We start from the raw sequence: 19,484 nt of genomic DNA on the forward strand, positions 1-19,484 counted from the left end.
TCGAGGGTCAGCCCGCACCCCCCGACACGTTCCACACGGCCCAGAGCCGGGGTTCGTGCCCTCGTGGCATCGTGACATGGTCCCCTCGAGGCTGGGGGACCCCACAGCCAGTGCGGGTCATGTGGTATTGCTGGCGGACTGCAGGAGACCCCGCTGCAGGGAGCAGGTGCGGGGGGGTCCTCCACGCTCTGCTCAGAGGACGCTCCAAGCACAGGGGCCCAGGAGCCGCGTGCGGTGCGGTGGGCTGATGGCACAGGTGCAGACCTGCCCTCTGCAGGGTCGGGCGCTCTGCCCGGCCTCCCCGCCCGTGCCCAAGCCCAGGCCTGGCGCAGCGGCCTCCCGAAGAGGCCTCCGGGGCCATGGTCAGCCTCCCAGCCTGAGCCTGGTCCGGGCAGCGGAGTCTGGTTCAGCCGGGACCGGGAGGGACCTGTCCACGGCCTGTGTGGGGGAGGCGGGCAGGGGAGGCCCCCCAGCTGCCGGGACAGCTCGGCCTCTGTGTGGGATGGGGGTGGGGCTCAGTCACACGCCCCGTATGCAAATGCCACTGCCCTTCCCTGCTGCTGACACAGCTCATCTTTCCCCCTTGTTTGCTTCGGCACCCCATCTGCTGCAGTGGCGGGGAGGGGTGCAGAACTCAGCCGAAGGCCGCGGGTGAAGGCTGCGTGGTTCCCACCTGGAGGTGTGGCCCTCGGGACATCCGGGGACCCATGTCCCAGAGCCAGCTCCGCCTCTTCCTGGATGTGGCCTCGGTGTACCCCATCGGTTCAGGGGCCCACTGTGAAGGGGGCCCAGGCCCCCCCGTGCCCCTCCAAGCACAGCTGGTCCCCTCAGTGCCCTCGGCTGCCCAGGAAGCCCCTGGACGGCGGGCCAGGCTCTCTCCCTGCGTCCAGCAGACCCCTGGTAGCCATGGGGACCCCCTAGGCCTGAGAGCAGCTGCACCAAGGTCTGTCTGGGGTCAAGCTCTCCCCACACAGACCCCAGGAGGGGCTCAGCGCCCAGGAGGAGCAGGAGGCAGGCAGCGAGGGGCCGGATTCTGCCAATGGCGGCCTCGGCCTGACCCCAGGGGCCCCTGGAAGGGGCACCTGGCCAGAGGTCGCCTGGCCTGAGGCCACTTTACCCACTGCTCTGGTCGGCATGCGAAGGGCCATCGCGGGAAGAGGGCGGCTCTCCAGCCTCTGCTTGCGGTCACGTGGCTCTGGGGGCCCCAGGGCTGCCCGCCCCGGCAAGCTGCAGGGCAGTGGTGGAGCCCGGGAGAGCTCTGCTCCCCTGGGTGTGGTTTCGAACTTCAACTCTCTGCAGTGGCTTATGGTTTGAACTTTTTCAAATTGCATCACTTTTTCAGTTTTAAAAGGTAAAGAAAAGAAAAAGAAAGAAAGGCGGCCACGACCAGCACAGGCGCCTCGGGCCCGAGTGCCAGGAAGAGCCCAGCCGCAGGGTCCGCTGGCCAGCTCTCCGCGGCCGCAGCTGTGACAGCCACTTACATCGCATTTAGGAATGCATCTGGCAGACGTTAGGAAAACCGGTGACTGCTGCTTAACGGAAAAGACCTTCCTCAGCTCACGAGACGTGGGGAAGGGGGTGGTGGCCGCAGAGGCCTCGCCTGGTGTCTGCGGGGTGGCCGCAGCAGGCCTGGCCACCGAGTGCATCTTCAGGGCACCGTGCCAGCGGCCCGTTCTTTCTCAGGCTGGTCTGAAAAGGGGCCAGACCAGCAGGAGTGGTCTAGAACACACGGCAGTGTGGGTCTGAACGAACGGCCCCATAGTGACCGCCCACGGGGGGCCCTGCCATGCCATGCTCATGGCCTGAAGTCTTCCTGTGCCCAGCTGCGTGGCTCAGCCCACTCCCCGCGCTCCTGCCCGCCCCTGCCCCACGGCCCGCCCCCTCCCCCGCCCCGCCCCCGCCCCACCCCCTCCCCAGGCCCCGCCCCTGGCCCCATATCTTGAGTGTCTTCAGAGCTGACTGAAGTTTTCCAAAGCTTCAGGGTTCAATGGGGATCTTTCCTTCCATATAAATTTTAAAGTTTAATCAACTTCTCAAAAAATCAAAAGGAATTTGATTAGGATTGTGCTAGATTTAGCATGCCCTTCCCCTCGAAGGTTTTTGTATAATTTTTAAGTCTGTTAATAGGTGCTGGGTTTCTACCTGTGGCCGACGCGAGGAAGTCTCACGCTGCACCCGGCGCCCTCCTGTCCCCTGCCACTGGGGGCGGCCACGCTTCTGCCCTCCCCCCCGAGGGCAGAGTAGAGGTCGTGGACGTTTCTCCACTTTCCTACTGACCGTGCTGCTCCCCTTTCCACACCCGGGACGTGCGCCTTCGCCCCTCGGCTCCCAGGTCCGTCGCCGGCGGCCCCCGGCCCCGGGGCTGCTCCGCGTGGCGTTGGCCCCGCCGCGGCCGCCCGTCCCCCCCGCCCCACGCTCTCGACTTGGATCCGTCCTTCCGCGCGGCAGCCTCCTCCGAATACTCTTCTCAGCACAGGCACCCAAATCCTGAATTCTTTGTCTAAAAATGTGTCTTTTGTCCCCAGATGTGAATGGTGTTTGGCCGAGGGAAGGATACTAGGGTCTTAATCGAGGGGGCCCACCCCCCGCCCCCTTCCTGAGCTTGCTTTCAAGTTGGCTCGTGGTCAGGCCACACAACTTACCTGGGGAGCTAGTGGGGAATGGGACGGGGCTGGGCCCACACTTCCCGTGCGATGGGCCCCGGGCAGCCTGTGCCCACCGCACAGAGCCCGGGACGGCCGCCCCCGAGACGGGGCCACTGCACACCTGCGCTGCATGAGTGTAACCGAGAGGCTGAGTATTTAATTTCACCTTATTTTAATGGATTAAGTTTGAACTGAAGCAGCCATGTGTGGCAGCAAGTGGCCCCCGTCGTGGGCAGGGCAGCCCCAGGATTTTAGCAGCAGAGGGACCTGTGGGGGCCACGTCAGCCCTCAGTCCGCAGAGGGGACGTCTGTGGCCCCGGGGGCGACAGGCCCTTGGAGATTAAACTTGGACCCTGGTGCCTGCCGAGGTGAAGCTGACAGACAAGCGGACAGGGCAGCGGGGAGGACAGAAGGCCGCGGCACAGGCCTCGAGGGGGGACTCGGGGTTCACGATCCTGGCAGTGTAACAAGGTGCGTGCCGGCAGGCGACGTGGCCCGGCCTCGGGGCCCCGGGGCGCCGTCCTCGCACTGAACTACTGTGACACCCCCTCCGGCAGAGGAGCCTCGCTCCGGAGGGGGACGCGGGAAGGGGCAGTGACGTCACCCGCGACCCGGGGCCAGCGTGGCGGGCGGCCCGGGCATCACGCACGGCAGCCATCACTCACTCAGTGCCTTTTTATTGCCATGGGTTTGACTGTTGATATAGAGATGCTTTCGGGAGCAACGGTGGATTAAAAAACTGTGGCCGGGAGGCTCCTGCGAGGGGGCCGGGCGGGCGGGCGGGCGGTCAGAAGCGCACGAAGGTGGCGTCGACCTGCCGCACGGAGGGCAGGGCCAGCGTGACCTTGCGCCGGTACTGCGGGTCGCGCTGCAGCGGGTTGCGCTCCAGGTACACGGTCTCCAGGCCCCGCGCCCCCTTCAGCTCGTCCAGGTCGCTCCAGCTCTCGAGCAGATTGTCGTTCATCTGCAGGACACGCACGCACGTCAGAGACGCGCCCCCGGGACGGCGGCCCTGCGCCTCCCCCTGCCCGCCGGGCGGGCCGCCGGCCCCACACACAAGACGCGCCCCGGCCACGGCAGGTCAGTCTTCCCTGGCACTTTGCGGAACCTTCCATAGCCTCTTGGCACGTTCCGGCCACCTTTCAGCCCGGTCCCAAGTGGAATGCACCTGTTCGTGCCCGGAATCGAGGCCACGTCACCGCGACAGGGGCAAGCGCAAGGTAAAGCCAGCAGAGACCGGACGACGCGGCGGTGACAACCCTGCCTTGTCCCCGATGTCACACAGGCCCGCAGAGTCGCTCCGGGCGCCAGGGTCTCTGACTGCTGCAGAGGCCACCCCAATGGGACCAGGCTCTCCCGAGGGCTGCCTCTGGCCTGCCACTGGGGCACCCCCTCCGGGACCGCGGTGTGAGTGGCCTACCACAGCTGACATCCACGCCCACGCCATGTCCCCGGATACGGAATCAGGAGGCGCTCGGAGGTCTGAGTCGTGGGCTCAAGGCAGCTTAGATTCCACACCCTGACTCTGCCGAGACTCACTGGAGGGACCTGCCACCTGGAGGGACCTGCCACCTGGGGGCACCTGCCACCTGGGGGGACCTGCCACCTGGGGGGACCTGCCACCTGGGGGGACCTACTTCAGCCCCTTCTCCCACTTTTCAAACCACCGTCAAGATGGGGGCATGATGGGGCTCCGGTCCAGTGTGTCTGTCACAGTGTCTGTAACCGGTGCCCGCTCCGTCCACCCCGGTCCAGTGGATGCTCGTGGCCCCTCTGCCGGGGCCAAGGAGGCTCTGAGAGACGAACACCCTGGTTTCTATTGGCTCCTAAAGACTATGGCAGAGGAACAAGGGAAATCAGAAAACAGCTACCTCTGTGAACGCGAGATGCACTCGGGGCCTGATACAGGACGAGGGGACGGCTCGGGAGGGGCACGCGGAAAACCCCCAGGGCCCCAGGCGGCAGTGTGCTGGGCAGCGCGGGGCGCCCAGCCCCAGAGCAAGGCGAAAGCCCTGCCAGGTGAAGTCTGGTAACTCCCGCGTGTAAGCACCGTCACGGCCAATTCATTGTTTTCTTGCTGCCATTTTTGCAAGCGTACGTATTTCAACAGGGCGCATACTGCACATAAATTTGTCTCGTTCTACTAGAATATATTTTTCAAGACTCTTTTTAAATTATAAAATAACATGCTCATTATAGAAAACTTAAAAGAACCAAAAAGCATGACAGCATATTCCAAGAAGTTAACGAGTTAGAAAATGTTTCATGTGTTCCCAAGCGACGGTTCCTTCCACCTCCAGCTCTGCCCCGGTTCGGGCCTCGCTGCCGCTGGGGGTGTGTGCGCAGGCATGTTTCCAATGCTACCTACAGCCGAGCCCCACCAACGAGGCTGCACCCCACCCCGGTGTCCGACTCCTTGGCTAAGAGATGGGGTGACCCTGCCACGTGGGCTCCTGTGCCCCTCATGAGATGGGGGGCCACTCCTTCTCGCTCGCCGCCCGCTGATCTGAGACAGCGTCCTGGGGTGTCGCAGGCTCATGTGCCTCCCTGGTAGTCAGGTGTCCAGCGGGCCCTACCTGGTCTCGGCGCCTGAGCCCCACGCTCCGCCCCTCACAGGGCACGCAGAGGAACCCCCACTTCAGAAGCACAGCCTCCGACCCGTCCTCGCCCTGCGGCGGGGCCTGTCTGCTCCTCATTCTGGCTGGCGCCGAGGTGCGGCTCCGCGGACCGCCCACAGCCAAGCCCTGTGTCCGGCCCGACCAGCCGCACCCCGAGGGCAGCTGCACACCAGGCCACCGTGCGCCGCGCCCCCACTCCACGCACCCCAGAGGGGACGTCAAACTTACCCAGAATTCCTGCAGCTCTGTTAGGTGACTGACATTTTCAATCTTTTTGATTCTATTTGATGCAATATCCAACATCGTGAGTTTATTCTAAAATAAAACAAAAATTTCTTAGGTTATTTCGGTTTCAACAATGACCTTGTGACGTGCACAGCTGGGCACCGAGCTCAGAGCCGCCTGCTCTGCCGACGGGGGCGAGGACACCTGGGGCAGGACACAGCTGCGCACACACAGGCACGCCACCCGGCTCTGCTTTTCGCTGGGATCTGAAGTGGTTCTGTCCGACTCTGAGCCCTAGGCTCCAAGGTCCCGTGTGCAGGGCCCAGTGAGGAAAGACAGGCCTGGGCTCCCGGAGGCAGCATGGGCCGCCCGAGACGCTGTGGCCACACTCACGAGGTGCTCCTCGCAGAGCACGGCACCGAGGAGCCTAAAGTGCAGCCTCTTTCTTCGCTTAGCGACCAGGAGCCTGGGCCGGCTGCGGGTGAGAAACTGCCCAGGCCCGGAGCCTGCAGGCCGTCCTGTCCGGGAAGGGGCCACCAGGAGGAGGGGCAGAGGGCAGGCCTGGCATCGAGGGTGGGTGGGCACAGCCGGCCCGGGACTCCCAGCTGACGGAGGGCAGCAGAGTGGACGCTGGGCCCTGTGGCAGGCAGCGCCCCAACCGCCGTCCTGAAGACGCCCACAGACACTTCCCGGTTCCCGTGGGCTGAGCCTCAGGGACACTGTCTTCAAGTGCAGGGCCACGGGACTTAAAGCGGTAAGACGGCAGGGAAAACGAGGCCGTGAAGGCTCGCCCTGCGTGCGGGCTAATCACACCCCCTGGCCTGGCTTTCCACACCCAGAGGAGCGCCGCCTCCCCTCCGGCCGCCACAGGGTTCTGCCTGCGCAGGCCTCTCCCGTCCTCTGCTGCGTCCCAGGACTGATTCCCACCCCTCCCAAGCAAGGGAGACTTAAGAAGCGTCAGTGAAATCCCTACCCTCCCACCCCCAAAAGCACCCAGCGGCTCCGCTGACCCAGGAATGCTCGGCCCTGGAGTGTGGCTCCTTGTGGGCACAGCCCCACGACCCCACACCCCGGGTCCCACCCGGTACGAGCCAGGCTGAGTGCCCCCCTCTCCAGGAAGCCCCGGGGTCTGGGGCTGTGTCCGCACGAGCTAGGCGTGGGCACCCCGGGAGGTTACACTGGTCTCGTCCTGTCCACACAGCCTGCCGAGCGCCCGAAGTGTTCAGGGGCCTGTGGGCAGCTGCGGGCACACGGCGGGCAGCGGGACAGACACAGGCCAGGCCTCTCCAGCCCTCTGCCCATCCCGCAGAAACCGCAGAGCGCGGCAGAGGAGGACTCCGCAGCAGGCCGGCGCCGTGGCCAGAACCGGCCTCGAGCCTCCGTGCGGCGACTGGCTCATGCTCCTCCGGGGGCCGGACGTCTTGAAAGTTTATTCAAAAGCAAAAAATGGAAAAGCGTGGAAAAGTAGGCCCACCAGAGCTTCCGCCTCCCAGCAGGGACAGCCACCCGTGAGGGGCGGGGCCCGGTCTGTGGCGGGCCTGGGGGAGTGGAGGGCGCCAAATGCCCGGGCAGGGGGTTTGCCCTTTGGGAAAAAGACACAGTCACTTCCTCATCTCCCGCAAAGATAAACACAAGCAGACGCGGGGAGTACCGAGTACGGTCCCGGGGCAGACTTCTCGGCTTGCCGCGGGCCAAGGGAACGCTGGCCACCACGGCTCCGGCTCTGCTTTGCCTGAGGCCCAGGGCCCTGAGGCAGCAGCCCGGCGAGGCCCGGCGGCCCCTCCCCGTGCGCCTGCATGGCAGACACCGCCCTGGGGGGACCTGCTGCCCCCATAGGCGCGGGCCCTCTGGCAGGCCCTGCCCGGGCACTGGCTGCCCGGCTCCGGCCCCATGGCCCCCGCCCGCAGTCCCGCCTCTCGGAGCGAGGCCTCCACGCACGTTCTGCACCTGCAACGCGCCCCATCCACGCGCCAGGCTGGTGAACCCTCAGCACGGCCGCAAGACAGAAGGTGACTACACCTACCACAGGCACATTGTGACTTTCCCCAAACGCGATCTGGACACCGGTGAAATAAAATTCACGTGGTCTCCCCCAATGTCACTCAGAGACTAGGCCTAGGGCTGAGGCCAAAAGAGCCTTTTCTAAGATCGAATCACCGTGTTTGCAGGAGCGAAGATGACCAGTTGGGTTACATTTGCTGGCAATTAAGCAAGAGGAAAAAAACCATAAAATAAAATGAAAAAAAAAATGTTTTATTTGTTTTGAATACTGCACTGAGAAAAGCCATGTTCACCTGCAGGCAGCCAAGGAGGACAAGGGCCTCTGCAGCTCGGGGCCAGCACTGCCCTGCGCTCACGTATCTGAGGCTGCCCCGCGCCGAGCACCTGAGGCCTCCCTGCGCTCACACACCTGAGGCTGCCATGCTGATGAGCAGAGCCGGCTGGGGGCAGGAGGAGGGGCATAAACAGACCCCCTCACTAAGGTGGTGATGAGCAGGAGGAGGCAGGAGCGGAATAGCCGCAGGCCTTGGGTGGCTGAGACGAGCTGTCCATGTGCCTCGAGGGCTGGGAAGCGGGGCTGATGCAGCTGACAGCCGGAAAGGGGCGTGGCCAGGAGAGGGCCAGGGGTGGGCGGCGGCTGATGGCTGCGAGCCCTTGTCGTCAGGGAGCACAGGGGCAGAAAGGCCTGGTGCTTTAAAAACCTTGGCAGTCGGCGGCCACGCCACCCTGAACGAGCCCGATCTCATCTGATCCCGGAAGCTAAGCCGGGTCGGGCCTGGTTACTACTCAGAGGGGAGACCACCTAGGAAGACCAGGTGCTGTACGTGTATAAAATAAAATGAAAAAATAAGGGATGGTAAGCTGACAAGGTCCTTGCAATCTGCGAGGTCAACCAAGGGTTACCTCGCCTAAAAAATGAAATAAAAATAAAAATCTCTGCAAGTGCCTACAGTGCCGCTGGGGGACGTGCCGTGAACGCTGGCGGCCCCAGCGAGGGGCACCCCCATACCTGGGCTGAGGCTGCACACCGGCCGGCCACGGCGTGAAGCGTCAGCTCAGTGCTGGCCCGGGCGGCCGTGACAACCTACCGATGCAGGCGTCTCACGCATCTGTCACGCGAGGAGGGGACACTTGGCCTGCGGGACTGGAAGGTCCCTGCGATAACCCCGAGGCAGAGTACCTGCTCCAGGCCAGCCCCGGAGGCCGGTGCCCGCCGCGCGGCGCCCCCACCGCCCGGGGGGCGAGCGGCTGTCTTACGTTGTTGTCCAGGCCCTCGAGGACCTCGATGCCGTTGTGGCTGAGGTACAGCTCCCGCAGGTTGACCAGGCCCTGCAGCCCCTCGATCTTGGTCAGCCGGTTGCTCTGCAGGGGGAAGAGCCGACAGCCATCAGGACTGCGTGGAGGGCGCAAAATAGAGCGGCCTTCAGGAAGCGGGGCTTCCCGGAGTCCTGACAACGGGGCCGCACCGCGGACGCACCGGGGCGACTCGCGCAGAGACGCGTCGCCATTCCGGGTCTGCTGCCCTGGGCTACGCGTCAGGCTGGGAGCTGGAGGTTTGCATCGGAAGAACTCACTTTTTTTAGATGTACTTAGGGAAGCTCTACCTCGAGTAGCTTAGTATTTTAAAAACATAATTACAGAATATTTTAAAATAAATTCTCATTTCTTTCAGCACATTCTGTAACTCAAAGCATGAGTCCCCCCACTACCCAGGCCCTGTCCAGAGCACCCCACCACATCCCGCCGCCAGGGTCTGATTCCACACCTGGCTTCCGACAGAAAAGGTCACATGAGCCCAGGCGTGTTCAGGGCTGACCGACGAGCAAGGACTCGTGTCCACCACTGAGTCGAACACTTTAGGGGCACCTGGGACGAGCGCAATCTTCTAAAGCCCCTTTGCCTGAAAACCACCTGGGACTCATTAGGAAAAGGAGTGTGACCCGTATTGAGAGAAAGCTCAGCTCGACGTGGGCGCATGCGTGGATGTCTGTGAACGCACGTGGAACCCAATGTGCTGGTCAGGGACACTGCTAAACCCCGGGGCTGTGTGGCAGCTCCGGCCCGGGCCAGGAGGAGGCCACACGGAGGCGGCGCGGTACCTGCATGCTCAGGACCGTCAGGTTCGAAAGCGCGTCCAGGTTCTGAAGTTTAGTGATCTTGTTTTTCCCCAAAAATAAACTCTCGAGACTGGTTAACGTGTCGATATTTTCAATTGCCTGTGAAAAGGACAGAGCAGCGGTCAGCACTGTGTGGCCGGCCAGCTCCCCAGGGGAAGGGAAGGTCCTGGGCCAGGAGACAATGCTCTCTGAAGTCTAGCCGTGGGATGGCACGCGAGAGACTTTTCCACTCCGGAAGTTTCCAGTGAGATCTTACGGAAAACAGAGAAGAGGGGGCGGGTCCATGGCCTCGTCCCCTGGGCTCACCCCCAGTCTCCAGAGTTCTGGGGACACGGCGAGGCCTGTGGGCCAGATTCTCACGTCCCTCCCAGTCGTAAATTCTGAGTTGACCCATCACTGTTTGTTTACACAGGACTTGAGCCTGGGTCTCAAGGGGAGACGCCCGCTCGGGACCGTGGCGCGCGCCCGCCCCGGCCTCTCCGCGCCGCGGTCCTGAGCCCCCCCGAGGCGTGCACCGCGGGTCGTTTCGTGAACGGTCACTGGCTCGATCTCCGCTTCCCCCGAGCTCACTGCTGTCAGAGCAAGTTACTAGCACCTTGCAGCGGACACTACGTAAGCAGGGTAGGTGTGTGCTGACACAGGGGACCCCAGGAAGCGCACGGGGTGCATCTCGTCTGCCCACCCCAGCAGCACTCGGCCGGCGGGGGCTCGTCTACGAGGATGGAGACGCGGGGGGAGGGCGTCCCGAACTGCTCCCGCCCGCGTCAGTGCGTGACGAGCCACCCTCCCCCGCGGCAGTGCGCAGACACCTGGCAGATGCTGACCGCTGGCCGCGCTCATTTTAAACGTGCTCTCTGCGACCTGTGGCCACGTCGCCGCTCATGACTGGCACGAGGCCCTCGTCAGAGTCGCCCCCCCTGGGTGCAGCCTGCCTAGCTGCAAGGGCCAAGCCGGACTGGCCACAGTGCCCGGGAGCCTGCCAGAGGCAGACGGAGGAGCACATCCAGCACGGGCGGGGAGGAGCGTCAGCCGCCACTGGCCATGGGAAGCCCAGGCCTGGCGGCTGGTGGGCAGCGAGTGGTCTTCTGGCTGCTGGCCAGCACACGTCCTCACCCCCGGCCTGCTGAGCCTCCCTCTTCACTGCTGGCGGCTCCACCCCGATGCCAGCCCCCCGTGACCCCCTCCCGGGGCCCCCCCATGGGCTCTTCCCTGCGGCTGACTCAGGGGGGACACCTTCCCAAAGTCTAGTTTCTACTCTGCTGGCACTCTCGGTAAGTGGCAGGGTGAAACGCTGCCCCAGGCTGCCCGTGGCCCCTCGTGCAGAGGTCAGGCGGGGCACAGCGGCTCAGACGCGCTCGCCTCTGGCGGGCTCGCCAGAAACGACGGTTAGCACGTGTGGAAGTGAGGCGTTTGGGGCTGCAGCTCACTGTGGGCAGAGCGGACCTGGGTGCTCTGCTGAGTTCGGGTCACGACGTGGGCGGGGAGAGCGAAGTCTGTGCGCAGAGGGAGGGCTGGGTCACCCGGCCAGGCCCACGTTCTCGCTGATGCTGACCCCGGCCCCACCGGCGTCCAGGGGCACTGCCGCCCGCCCGAGGCTGCACCGCCCCTGCCCGCACGCACCTACCCGGATGCGGTTGGACCCCAGCTCCAGCATCTGCAGTTGGTGTAAGCTGCTTATGTTCTCAATTTTATTGATTTTATTGTTGACCAAGAAGAGTTTCTTTAGTCGTGTCAACTTGTCAACCCCTTCGATGTTTCTCAGTAGATTAAAAGAAATATCTAGGACCCTGGAACAAGCAAAACGTTTATTGTTTAATGAGCACAGGCGGCACGGAACTCAGCCTATAACTGACTTCTAGGTGGCACGCCACCCGGAGGACCGCCCGTCGCCCTGGCGGCAGGACCTTGTGGCTACCCAGGGACAGTTGAGGACAGCCTACAGGGCCCCCGATGCCGGGGTTCACAGGCCCGCACTGAGAGCCCCTAACGGGACCAGCCAGAAGCCTCTCAGCTTGCAGGTGGAGACCGTGGGCAAGCCAATGCCCCTTGTGGAGCCAGGCGTGCGGCAGGACCCTATTGCCAAAATGGCCCCTCAAGGGCCGAGAGCCAGGGCACAAGGTCAGGTCCGGGGAGACTGGACTCACTCGAGCTCAGTCAGTGCGTCCAGATTCTCGATCTTCTTGATCTGGTTGTCGTAGAGGTCCAGCTCCCGGAGGCCGTGCAGCTCCTCCAGGTTCTCGATGCACTTGATCAGGTTTTGACGGAGGCAGAGAGTCTGGGACAGAGAAGGCTGGCTGACACGGGCAGCCGACGGGCAGGCCACGAGCAAGCACCAGCTGTCACGGGGCATGGGAAAGCCATGGGGGCGGGGCAAGTAGTTTTCGCCTCCCACTGTTGTTCTAGAGCGGGGTGACTTTGGAGAGGATGGCAGATGCTGCGGGGGGCAGAGCTGCTCGGTGAGCGGGGCCTCGTGCAGGGCTTGGGGTGTGCGCAGTTTCCTGGCAGAGTGAACCCCCTAGTGGGCTCCATTCTGAAAACAAATTTAACTCAGTGGCCGAGGGCCGCCCGACTTCACTCTGTGCCCTGCCCTGTGCCCTGCCCGGCTCAGATCCCGGGCGTTCCGGGCGCTTCCGGACGAGGCCCGATCCCCAGTGGCGGACTAGCTCACGCTCGCGGAGGGCGCTCAGAGGGCGGGGCAGGGTCCTCTCACCTTCACTTTCTTCAGAACCTCGAACCCTTCAATTTTCCCGATGCGGTAGTGATTCAGGTCGACATCCTGAAACGAGGCGGAAACCAGCTCAGCTGCGGGGGCCGCAGGCCTGCACCCCAGAACAGGAGCCAAGGGAGGCCAGCTGGGGGGGGAAGAGTCAGTGAGCCGCTGTCACGTGACCTCTGCAGCAGACAGGTGACAGCGGCATGGAGGCCAGCTTCGCGATGCTCTTGGTCTAGCTATGATTCGCCGTGGTTTTAGGTGAAGCTGCCTCCCCAGCCCGGCGGCGTGTGGAAGCGCTCACCGCCTAGCTCCCTCAAGCACCAACGTAAGCTCGGAGGTGCGCCCGACAGTGTCAGCGTCGGGCACCCGAGGGTTGGTTGCTGCCCTCCCCGCAACCTCCTGCCCGCCTTCGGCTGCTTTCAGACCCGCGGCCAGGACCCCACCACCTACAACGTGACCTCTGACCCACATCACTTGTGAGTCGAAGGCATCAAACAGAAACGGGGCTGCGATCACAGGCGCCGGCAGACAGGTGAGAACACAGGGAGCCGCGCCTCTCCCTGGCAGGCACCCGCGGGTCTGCCGCCTTCACGAAAGGGGACCTGGCGGTCCGGGCGGCCTGTCGGCACGGCCTGAGGCGGGCCGAGCAGGTGGCGTTACCTCTGCATCTCTGTCCAGGCTAATGGTGTCCATGTCCACAGGCAGCTCTTGTCCTTCTGGAAAAATGAGAGGGAAACAAAGAGCCCATTCAGAGCTCCTGCCGCCACGAGGCGGCAGCACTGGCCTCCGCAAGGAGCTGCCACTCGGCCACCTGGCCTGGAGCCGACTCGAACGCAGAGGGCAAACCAGCAGGTAACACATGGAGAATCTGGGTGACGTGGGAGGGTCAACAGCCCAGTCCACAGTGATCACCTCTCCAGCATCCCGAGTTTCCTGAGTTCAGCCACCAGCACGGGTCTCTGAACTTCCCACCTGCACTGCGGGACACCCCGAGAGGGGGAAGGTGGCCCGAAGCCACTGGCAGGAAGGAGCGATGATGCCCACAGCGGCAGTGGCGGTGGCATGCCCTCCCGGTTTGTCACAATAAATCAGGCCATCCGACTACAGACCACGCGGGGTACATCGGATGTCCTGGGACGTGTCTGTGATTGCTGTGGAAAGCAGCCCAGCACCCAAAAATGCTCCTCCCTGGGAGAAGGACCAGAAGATGCATAGCACACAGCATGGGACGGAGCCCCGCGAAGACTCAGACAGGTCTCGGTGGCGGCCAGGGGCTGACCCCGCCCGAGGGCCCGCCAGCTGGGGAGCCGGCCTCGCTCTGGCCCGTCCCACCCGAGAAGGGCGGCAGGAGCCACCCTGGCCACGGAGGGCCCGGCCTTGAGCCAGCGGCCCCCTTTCTGCGTCTCGTCTGGACCTGCTCACGCACACGGGTCTACAAGGACTCAAGACGTTAAGGGGGCCAGTAACTCTCGATTTCGCCAGCTGTCTTAGGATTCCTCCTCTTAGTCCGCCTGGATTAGGATCTGAATCGAATCGCATACTGTGGCTGGAAGGCATTTCTCTGATGTCCCTCTTTGCTCTTGCAGTTTTTTGTTGAAGGAGCCGGGCCACCTGCCTGTCTCCTGGCTGGAGCGGGGGCTGCGGTCTCTCCTTTACGGCACGTACGCTGGCCGTCACCGTTTGGCCGGGCTCCTGCTGCGGCCTCTTCCCTACGACATGGCTGCGTGTGCTCCAGTGGCAGCCCGCCCTCCCGAGGGCTAGTGGCCTGGCTGCTGGTCAGGCTGGCCCCGGACCGAGGCCTCGGAGGGCGCACTGGACGTATAACCAGCGTAATAAGGAGGCAGTGGCCCCACACTAGCTGAGCTCACTTCAGTCTTTCACTCTGCCTCTTCCAGAACAATCAACAGTGGCTAGGTTAAAAAAAAAGTCACTTACTACAGTTTATCCATAATCTTGTAGCCTATCAACCGACCTAACAAAGAAGCTGAACAAAAACAAGAGACCCAGCCAAATTATCTGCCCGTCCCCCAAAGACCATACAAAGTCAACTTCGTGAACTCAGGAAGTTGCAACAAAGGAGGCGCTTCATGAAGGCAGGGGACCCGCGCCACCCTGCGTCCAAACCAAGACACTACGAGAGTAAAAGGGGCAGCACACTCACGCTGGGCGAGCGGCGGGCACGGGGGCTGCCCCGGGCACCCAGGGCCCGTGGCCGCGTGGCTCAAGGGGTTCTGTCTGTGATGCACCCAGCACAGGCTCCCTGGGAAGTCAGCTCACCCTTTGAACCAGAGTCACCAGCGTAGAACGCCTTTCCGAGTGCGTTATGATTAATCACACTTTTCTGATATTGAAAAGGTAATAGCTGACGAGTTTGAATTTGTTTCATTTACACTGAAGACTTACATAAACAATGGCAGGAGCAAGTCTCGGTTTCTCTACGGACGCACAAGGAGGCGCAGCCCGAGGGGACTGCCAGCTGGCGGTCTGCAGGGAAGAACGCTGGGTGTAGACCAGCCAGGCCCGGCGCGGCTGTTCTGCTGTGTGGCCACGCTCCCCTGCGCCCACCAGCCAGAAGCCCACGACAGAGCTCTGTGACAATCCAGTCCTCCGCAAACACCAAGCGTCCAGCTGTGAGGACAGGGAGCCCCCCCGCCCCGCCCCACCCCGCCCGGCTTTCTGCGGAGGGGCAGTGGCAAAGGCTCCGCCCGCCACTCGCCGCACTCCTCACGTCTGTGCCTCCCGCAGAACAACGGCACTCGGCTGGGGCTTTCGTGCTGACCGCCCTCGACTTAAACCCAGGGTGCCATAGTGACCGAGCACCCTCGGGGCACAGAGAGCACTGTTCTCTTAAAAATCTGTACATGGTACATAGATCCGGAAAACGCAGAAGGCACGAGACCCAACTTGCTGTCAGAAACCCTCACCGACATTTGATGTGTTTTCTCTCTTAAGCAGGTAAAACCACACGTTAATACTCTTTAAGTAAGACTTTAACGGGCGTACTGTTCAGAAGTTTATTTTCACCTAACCGTGTATCTCAGACGTCTCTGTTCATACGGTTTCTATGCTCATTCTTTTCAATGTAAATTGACTCTAAGCAAACAAAAAGCCTTAGGTCACGGTTGGGGAGTGTGAAAAACTACCATTATGGGCCAAGAACTTACTTTTCTCATTTTCACATTCATTTGTTGCTGTCATTCACTAAGGCAACAGGAGGGTGCTGGAACATTCTCTACACAAAAAGATGTTCCTAACATCTCGGCAATTAAGGAGTCCATCCTCAGGCCCATGAAATGGTGGAGAAGGGCTCAGAAATGACTTTTTTCTAACGTCCTGAAAGTGCTGTTCCGAAGCAGTGGGAAATCGGAGTAGCCAGCCATGATGCTGACTTCAGATCTCGCTTTCTGCACATACGGTTAAGAAAACAATTTTCTGGTTCTGTTCCAGGTGACACACTAGTACCAATATTATTACTGGCAGTATCTGCTTTCGGTGGAGTTAGAGAAACACGTTCTGCCTGCAAGTGTCCTGGGCGAGCCAGCTCGCGGAGGCGCCCTCGGTGGGCACCGCCCCGCCGCTCACGGCCCCCGGCCCCGCCGCCGAGGGGGCGCGCGCGGCGGCAGGGAAGACGGTGCCCGAGTGAGCCCTGCGGCACGGCGGCTCTCCCCAGGACTGACGTGCAGCGCCGCCCTCAGCCACCCGCTTAGCGAGTTCGAGGTTCGTATCGGGGCCTGGTACCTTCTGGGTCCTCCTCGCCCCGCTCCTCTCCGTCCTTCAGGCTGTGCTCGCTGAGGGCGGCCACGATCCCACTGCCCTGCTTCTTCCCTTCTTCATCGCCCGATTCCTCAGATTCGACTCGCCTGTCAACTGAACCCACACACATCAATGAGAATTTCCATCACCTCGTGGGACTCATTTTCACACTCATTTGTGAAATGTGAACATACAACAGCCTGACATCCAGTTGTAAGTCACAAAGATTTCATCTGCTGAATTCAGTTCAATGAGCCCTGGAATGTCTCCCACGCCCCACGCCCCACGCAGGGCAGAGTGGGCCGGTGCGTGGGTGTGAAGGGGAGCCCCGCACCGCTGCTGTGCTCCAGAGCCCGAGAACGGAGGCCGGGGACCCTGAGGGCCCGGGGTGCGGTGAGTCAACACGCTGAAGCTGACACGCAGTGCAGCCTGGACATCGCGCAGAGGGGCCATTGTGACCCTTCTGCCACCTACCTTCATCCGTGCTCCACTATCCACCTGGCCAAGAGAACCAGCCCAGTTCACAGGCCCACGTTCTGAAAGGAATCGAGACTGACTCGAATCAGACTGTGGGTACGGGGAGTGCTAAGCCCAAAGGAGACGCCAGCCAGCGGAGCGCGATGCCCACGTGACGGCGCGGATGCTAAGGTCGGGAAGTGGTGCCAGGTCAGAGCTGTGAAAGGCTGCTACGCAAACGGCGTCGAATTAACAGGGAACGATTAAGTGTGGCAGACCGGTGAAAGTTCACCGGTGCGTTGTCAGATAATTTTCTTCTCCTTTTCCATGACCTCTTGGAAGCCTGTGTGGAAGCCCCAGGCACTAACGGCTTACCCGGATGCCTGACTGCAGCCTATCTACACGGAGGGGCTCAGTGAGGGGAAGGGAGTTTTTCCCCATCCTGTGTCTCCCGCTGGGCCTAGAAAGGAAGCACCAGGAAAGGACTGCTGGACAAAACATGCCCTTAGGAAATCCACCTCTCGAACCCCCAAATCCATTTCTTCCTCCCTGCCGATGGCAACTGCCCTGGCTTGGCTACATGTCGCCTGGGGCCTGGGCTCCTGCTGGGCCTCCTGACTGGCTTCTGCAGCTTGTCTGGCCCTGTCTACTCTCTGCTCCATCGCCAGAGAATCTGACCAGATTCTAAAATCCAAATCTGATTTTTGACTCCAAATATTTCTAAAATGCCAGTGGCTTTTCCTGAGTTTGCCTGTTGACCCTAGAGACACAACTTTGGCAAGTTACTTCTTTTTTAAGCCTCGGTCTCCAAATCTGCAGAAGGGAACTCACACGGTAACTTAGAAAAGGCACAAAAGCAGTTAGCTTTTAATAAATAAAAGCAGTAGACATCAGCTGTTGGTATCCTCCGCCTTTCAAAAGCTCACTTTATGTCCCTTCGTTTTTAGGAAAGACCTATGCTAATACCTGTTTTCGCTAATGAAAGAAATCTGAGGAGGGTTTTTGCTTTTATAAAAAAATGTGAAAAGTGAAAATGGTGTCATTTTGTTCTGCAGTGAGCCCTGACAGAGGCAGCGCGCACCCTAAGCAGAGAGTGGCTCCGCTAAGCTCCTTCCCTGGGGACCACACCCAGCATCTCAGCAACCAGTTGCCATGGCTTTGAACTGTATCTGTGAACATCTGTGCTTTATCTACATTTTGTGCATCCATTAGCAAAATGTGCCCTAAGGTAATTGCTTCTTTGCTTTATGCCATCTTAGGTTTGAAAGGTTTCAAAGAAACACTCTACTTTCAGATGGCAGAGAAAACCTGCATTGCCGGGCACAAACACTCTGTGGTCAAGGCTAAGAGAGCGTTCTCCTGGGCCGTGGCCTAGTGTGGCCCATCCCAGGGTGGCAGGGGCTGAGCTAGCATGAAACCTGGGACTCTATCCTGAGGGTTCCAGAGGGTCTGGGGCATATGACAGAGGATCATCATGTAAGGTGACTGGGTACCATGGGCGGGCTCAAGGTATTGGCAGTCGGAATGGAAAAGATTTGAAAATTTGGAGGTTTCAAGGATATAGAAGCGTCAGAGCTTATTCATCAACTGGATAGGTGGGGCAGGAGAGAAATGCCTGGGTGTTGTATCTGTCATTTACCAAGACATGGAAATGGCTGGGGGGTGAGGAGGAGAAAAAAGGGAACAGGAGGAGGCCCTCCCTTGCTTAAAAAGACCTAAGGGTCTCAAAGTCCAAGACCCTCCAAGTGTTTCCCCCTCTATGACCTTCTCTTGCCAGCTTCCCTGGCACTCTCCAACCTCATCTGAAATGACTCATTCCTGGTCAACCTCTCCTCCAAAGAGGCCACGTTCTTTCACACCCCTTTGCCTTTGACTATGTCGTTTCCTTTGCCTGAAATGATCTTTGATCTTTCTCTCACCCTGTCTCCAACCTGGATGCACCTTTAAGGTTCAACTTGTTGCTGGCTTTGGTTGTGCAGCCATCACTCCTGAACGTGTCAGTCAGTTCTTTACCGCCCCCGCCCTCTGCTTGTTTTCTTCTCCCCTGGTATTTACATATGAGACAGTGGCTGCTCTCCCGGACCTCTGTATCCCCCATGAAACCAAAGGAGCCGAAAGAACATAAGCATTCAGATGTAACTGACTCTGCAACTGTCGGTAAATGTGAGTGTGTATATAACAATATGCATGTAATTTTTTTTCAATTAAATGAAAGGGTTGAATCTAGTCTTTTCTTAACTGTGATAACTGCAAAAAAGGCACCCGCTGTTCTACTATAATCTCTCAGCTCTTTGCCACCCCTTCCTCACAACCCATTCGCTTCCGAGAGAACCCACGTCTACTGCCGCCTCGCTTATGAGCCAACTCGGGCATGTCCCGCGGCGCCCGGCGTCTGCTTCCTCCTTAATCGCACAGTGACCGACCCCGGGGTCAGGCTCAGAGGTTCAGTGCGAGGTTCTAAGCAGCTGGTGGACGCCCGGACCGCGAGACCACCGCGCCGTCAGTGCTCATTCACTCGCCCCGCTCGCGTCGCCGCCACTCTCTCCTCCGCCCTGGGTCCGGCGCCTTCCGCGCCGCTGCAGCCTCCGCCCGGGGGGCTCGCGGGCTCGGGGGGCCGCCTCCGCCCCCGCCCCCGCCCCCGCCCCCGCCCCCCTCCGAGCGTGGTGGCAGCTGTCAGAGGCCGCGCGGCGGGGTCCGGGCCGCGGCCGGAGACAGGGTGTCCCGTTTCTCTCGGGTAAGGCTGGTGCAGGCTGCCGTCCCCCGCCCGCTAAGCCGTTTGGTCCGCGCCCCGCAAGGCCGCTCACCCTCCATCATCTCCTGCGACTGTTGCTGGCCCGCGCCGCGCTCCGCCGCCATGTTGGCTGCTGTTCCCTTTTCCGGAATCTGTCGCCTCAGGCCCCTCAGCCAATCAGGGCTCCAAGCTCAGACCTTACCCAGCCAATGGAATGCCAGCACA

At 61.2% G+C, this 19,484-nt stretch overlaps 1 protein-coding gene across 1 annotated transcript; it reads right to left on the reverse strand.

Moving 5' to 3' along the window:
* Window positions 1-2,800: 2,800 nt before the first annotated feature.
* On the reverse strand, window positions 2,801-19,458 carry PPP1R7 (protein phosphatase 1 regulatory subunit 7). Its single transcript, XM_016144209.2, has 10 exons — window positions 19,333-19,458; window positions 16,058-16,186; window positions 12,980-13,035; window positions 12,317-12,382; window positions 11,751-11,881; window positions 11,231-11,393; window positions 9,589-9,705; window positions 8,747-8,851; window positions 5,492-5,578; window positions 2,801-3,609 (listed from the first exon to the last, which is right to left on the reverse strand). Exons 1-10 carry the CDS (start codon window positions 19,382-19,384, stop codon window positions 3,433-3,435), a joined length of 1,083 nt encoding a protein of 360 aa, XP_015999695.1. The 5' UTR covers window positions 19,385-19,458; the 3' UTR covers window positions 2,801-3,432.
* Between the last annotated feature and the right edge of the window lie 26 nt (window positions 19,459-19,484).

The sequence above is a fragment of the Rousettus aegyptiacus genome, unplaced genomic scaffold (genome assembly GCF_014176215.1).
Source record: "Rousettus aegyptiacus isolate mRouAeg1 unplaced genomic scaffold, mRouAeg1.p scaffold_m13_p_2, whole genome shotgun sequence".
NCBI classification, from domain to species: domain Eukaryota; kingdom Metazoa; phylum Chordata; class Mammalia; order Chiroptera; family Pteropodidae; genus Rousettus; species Rousettus aegyptiacus.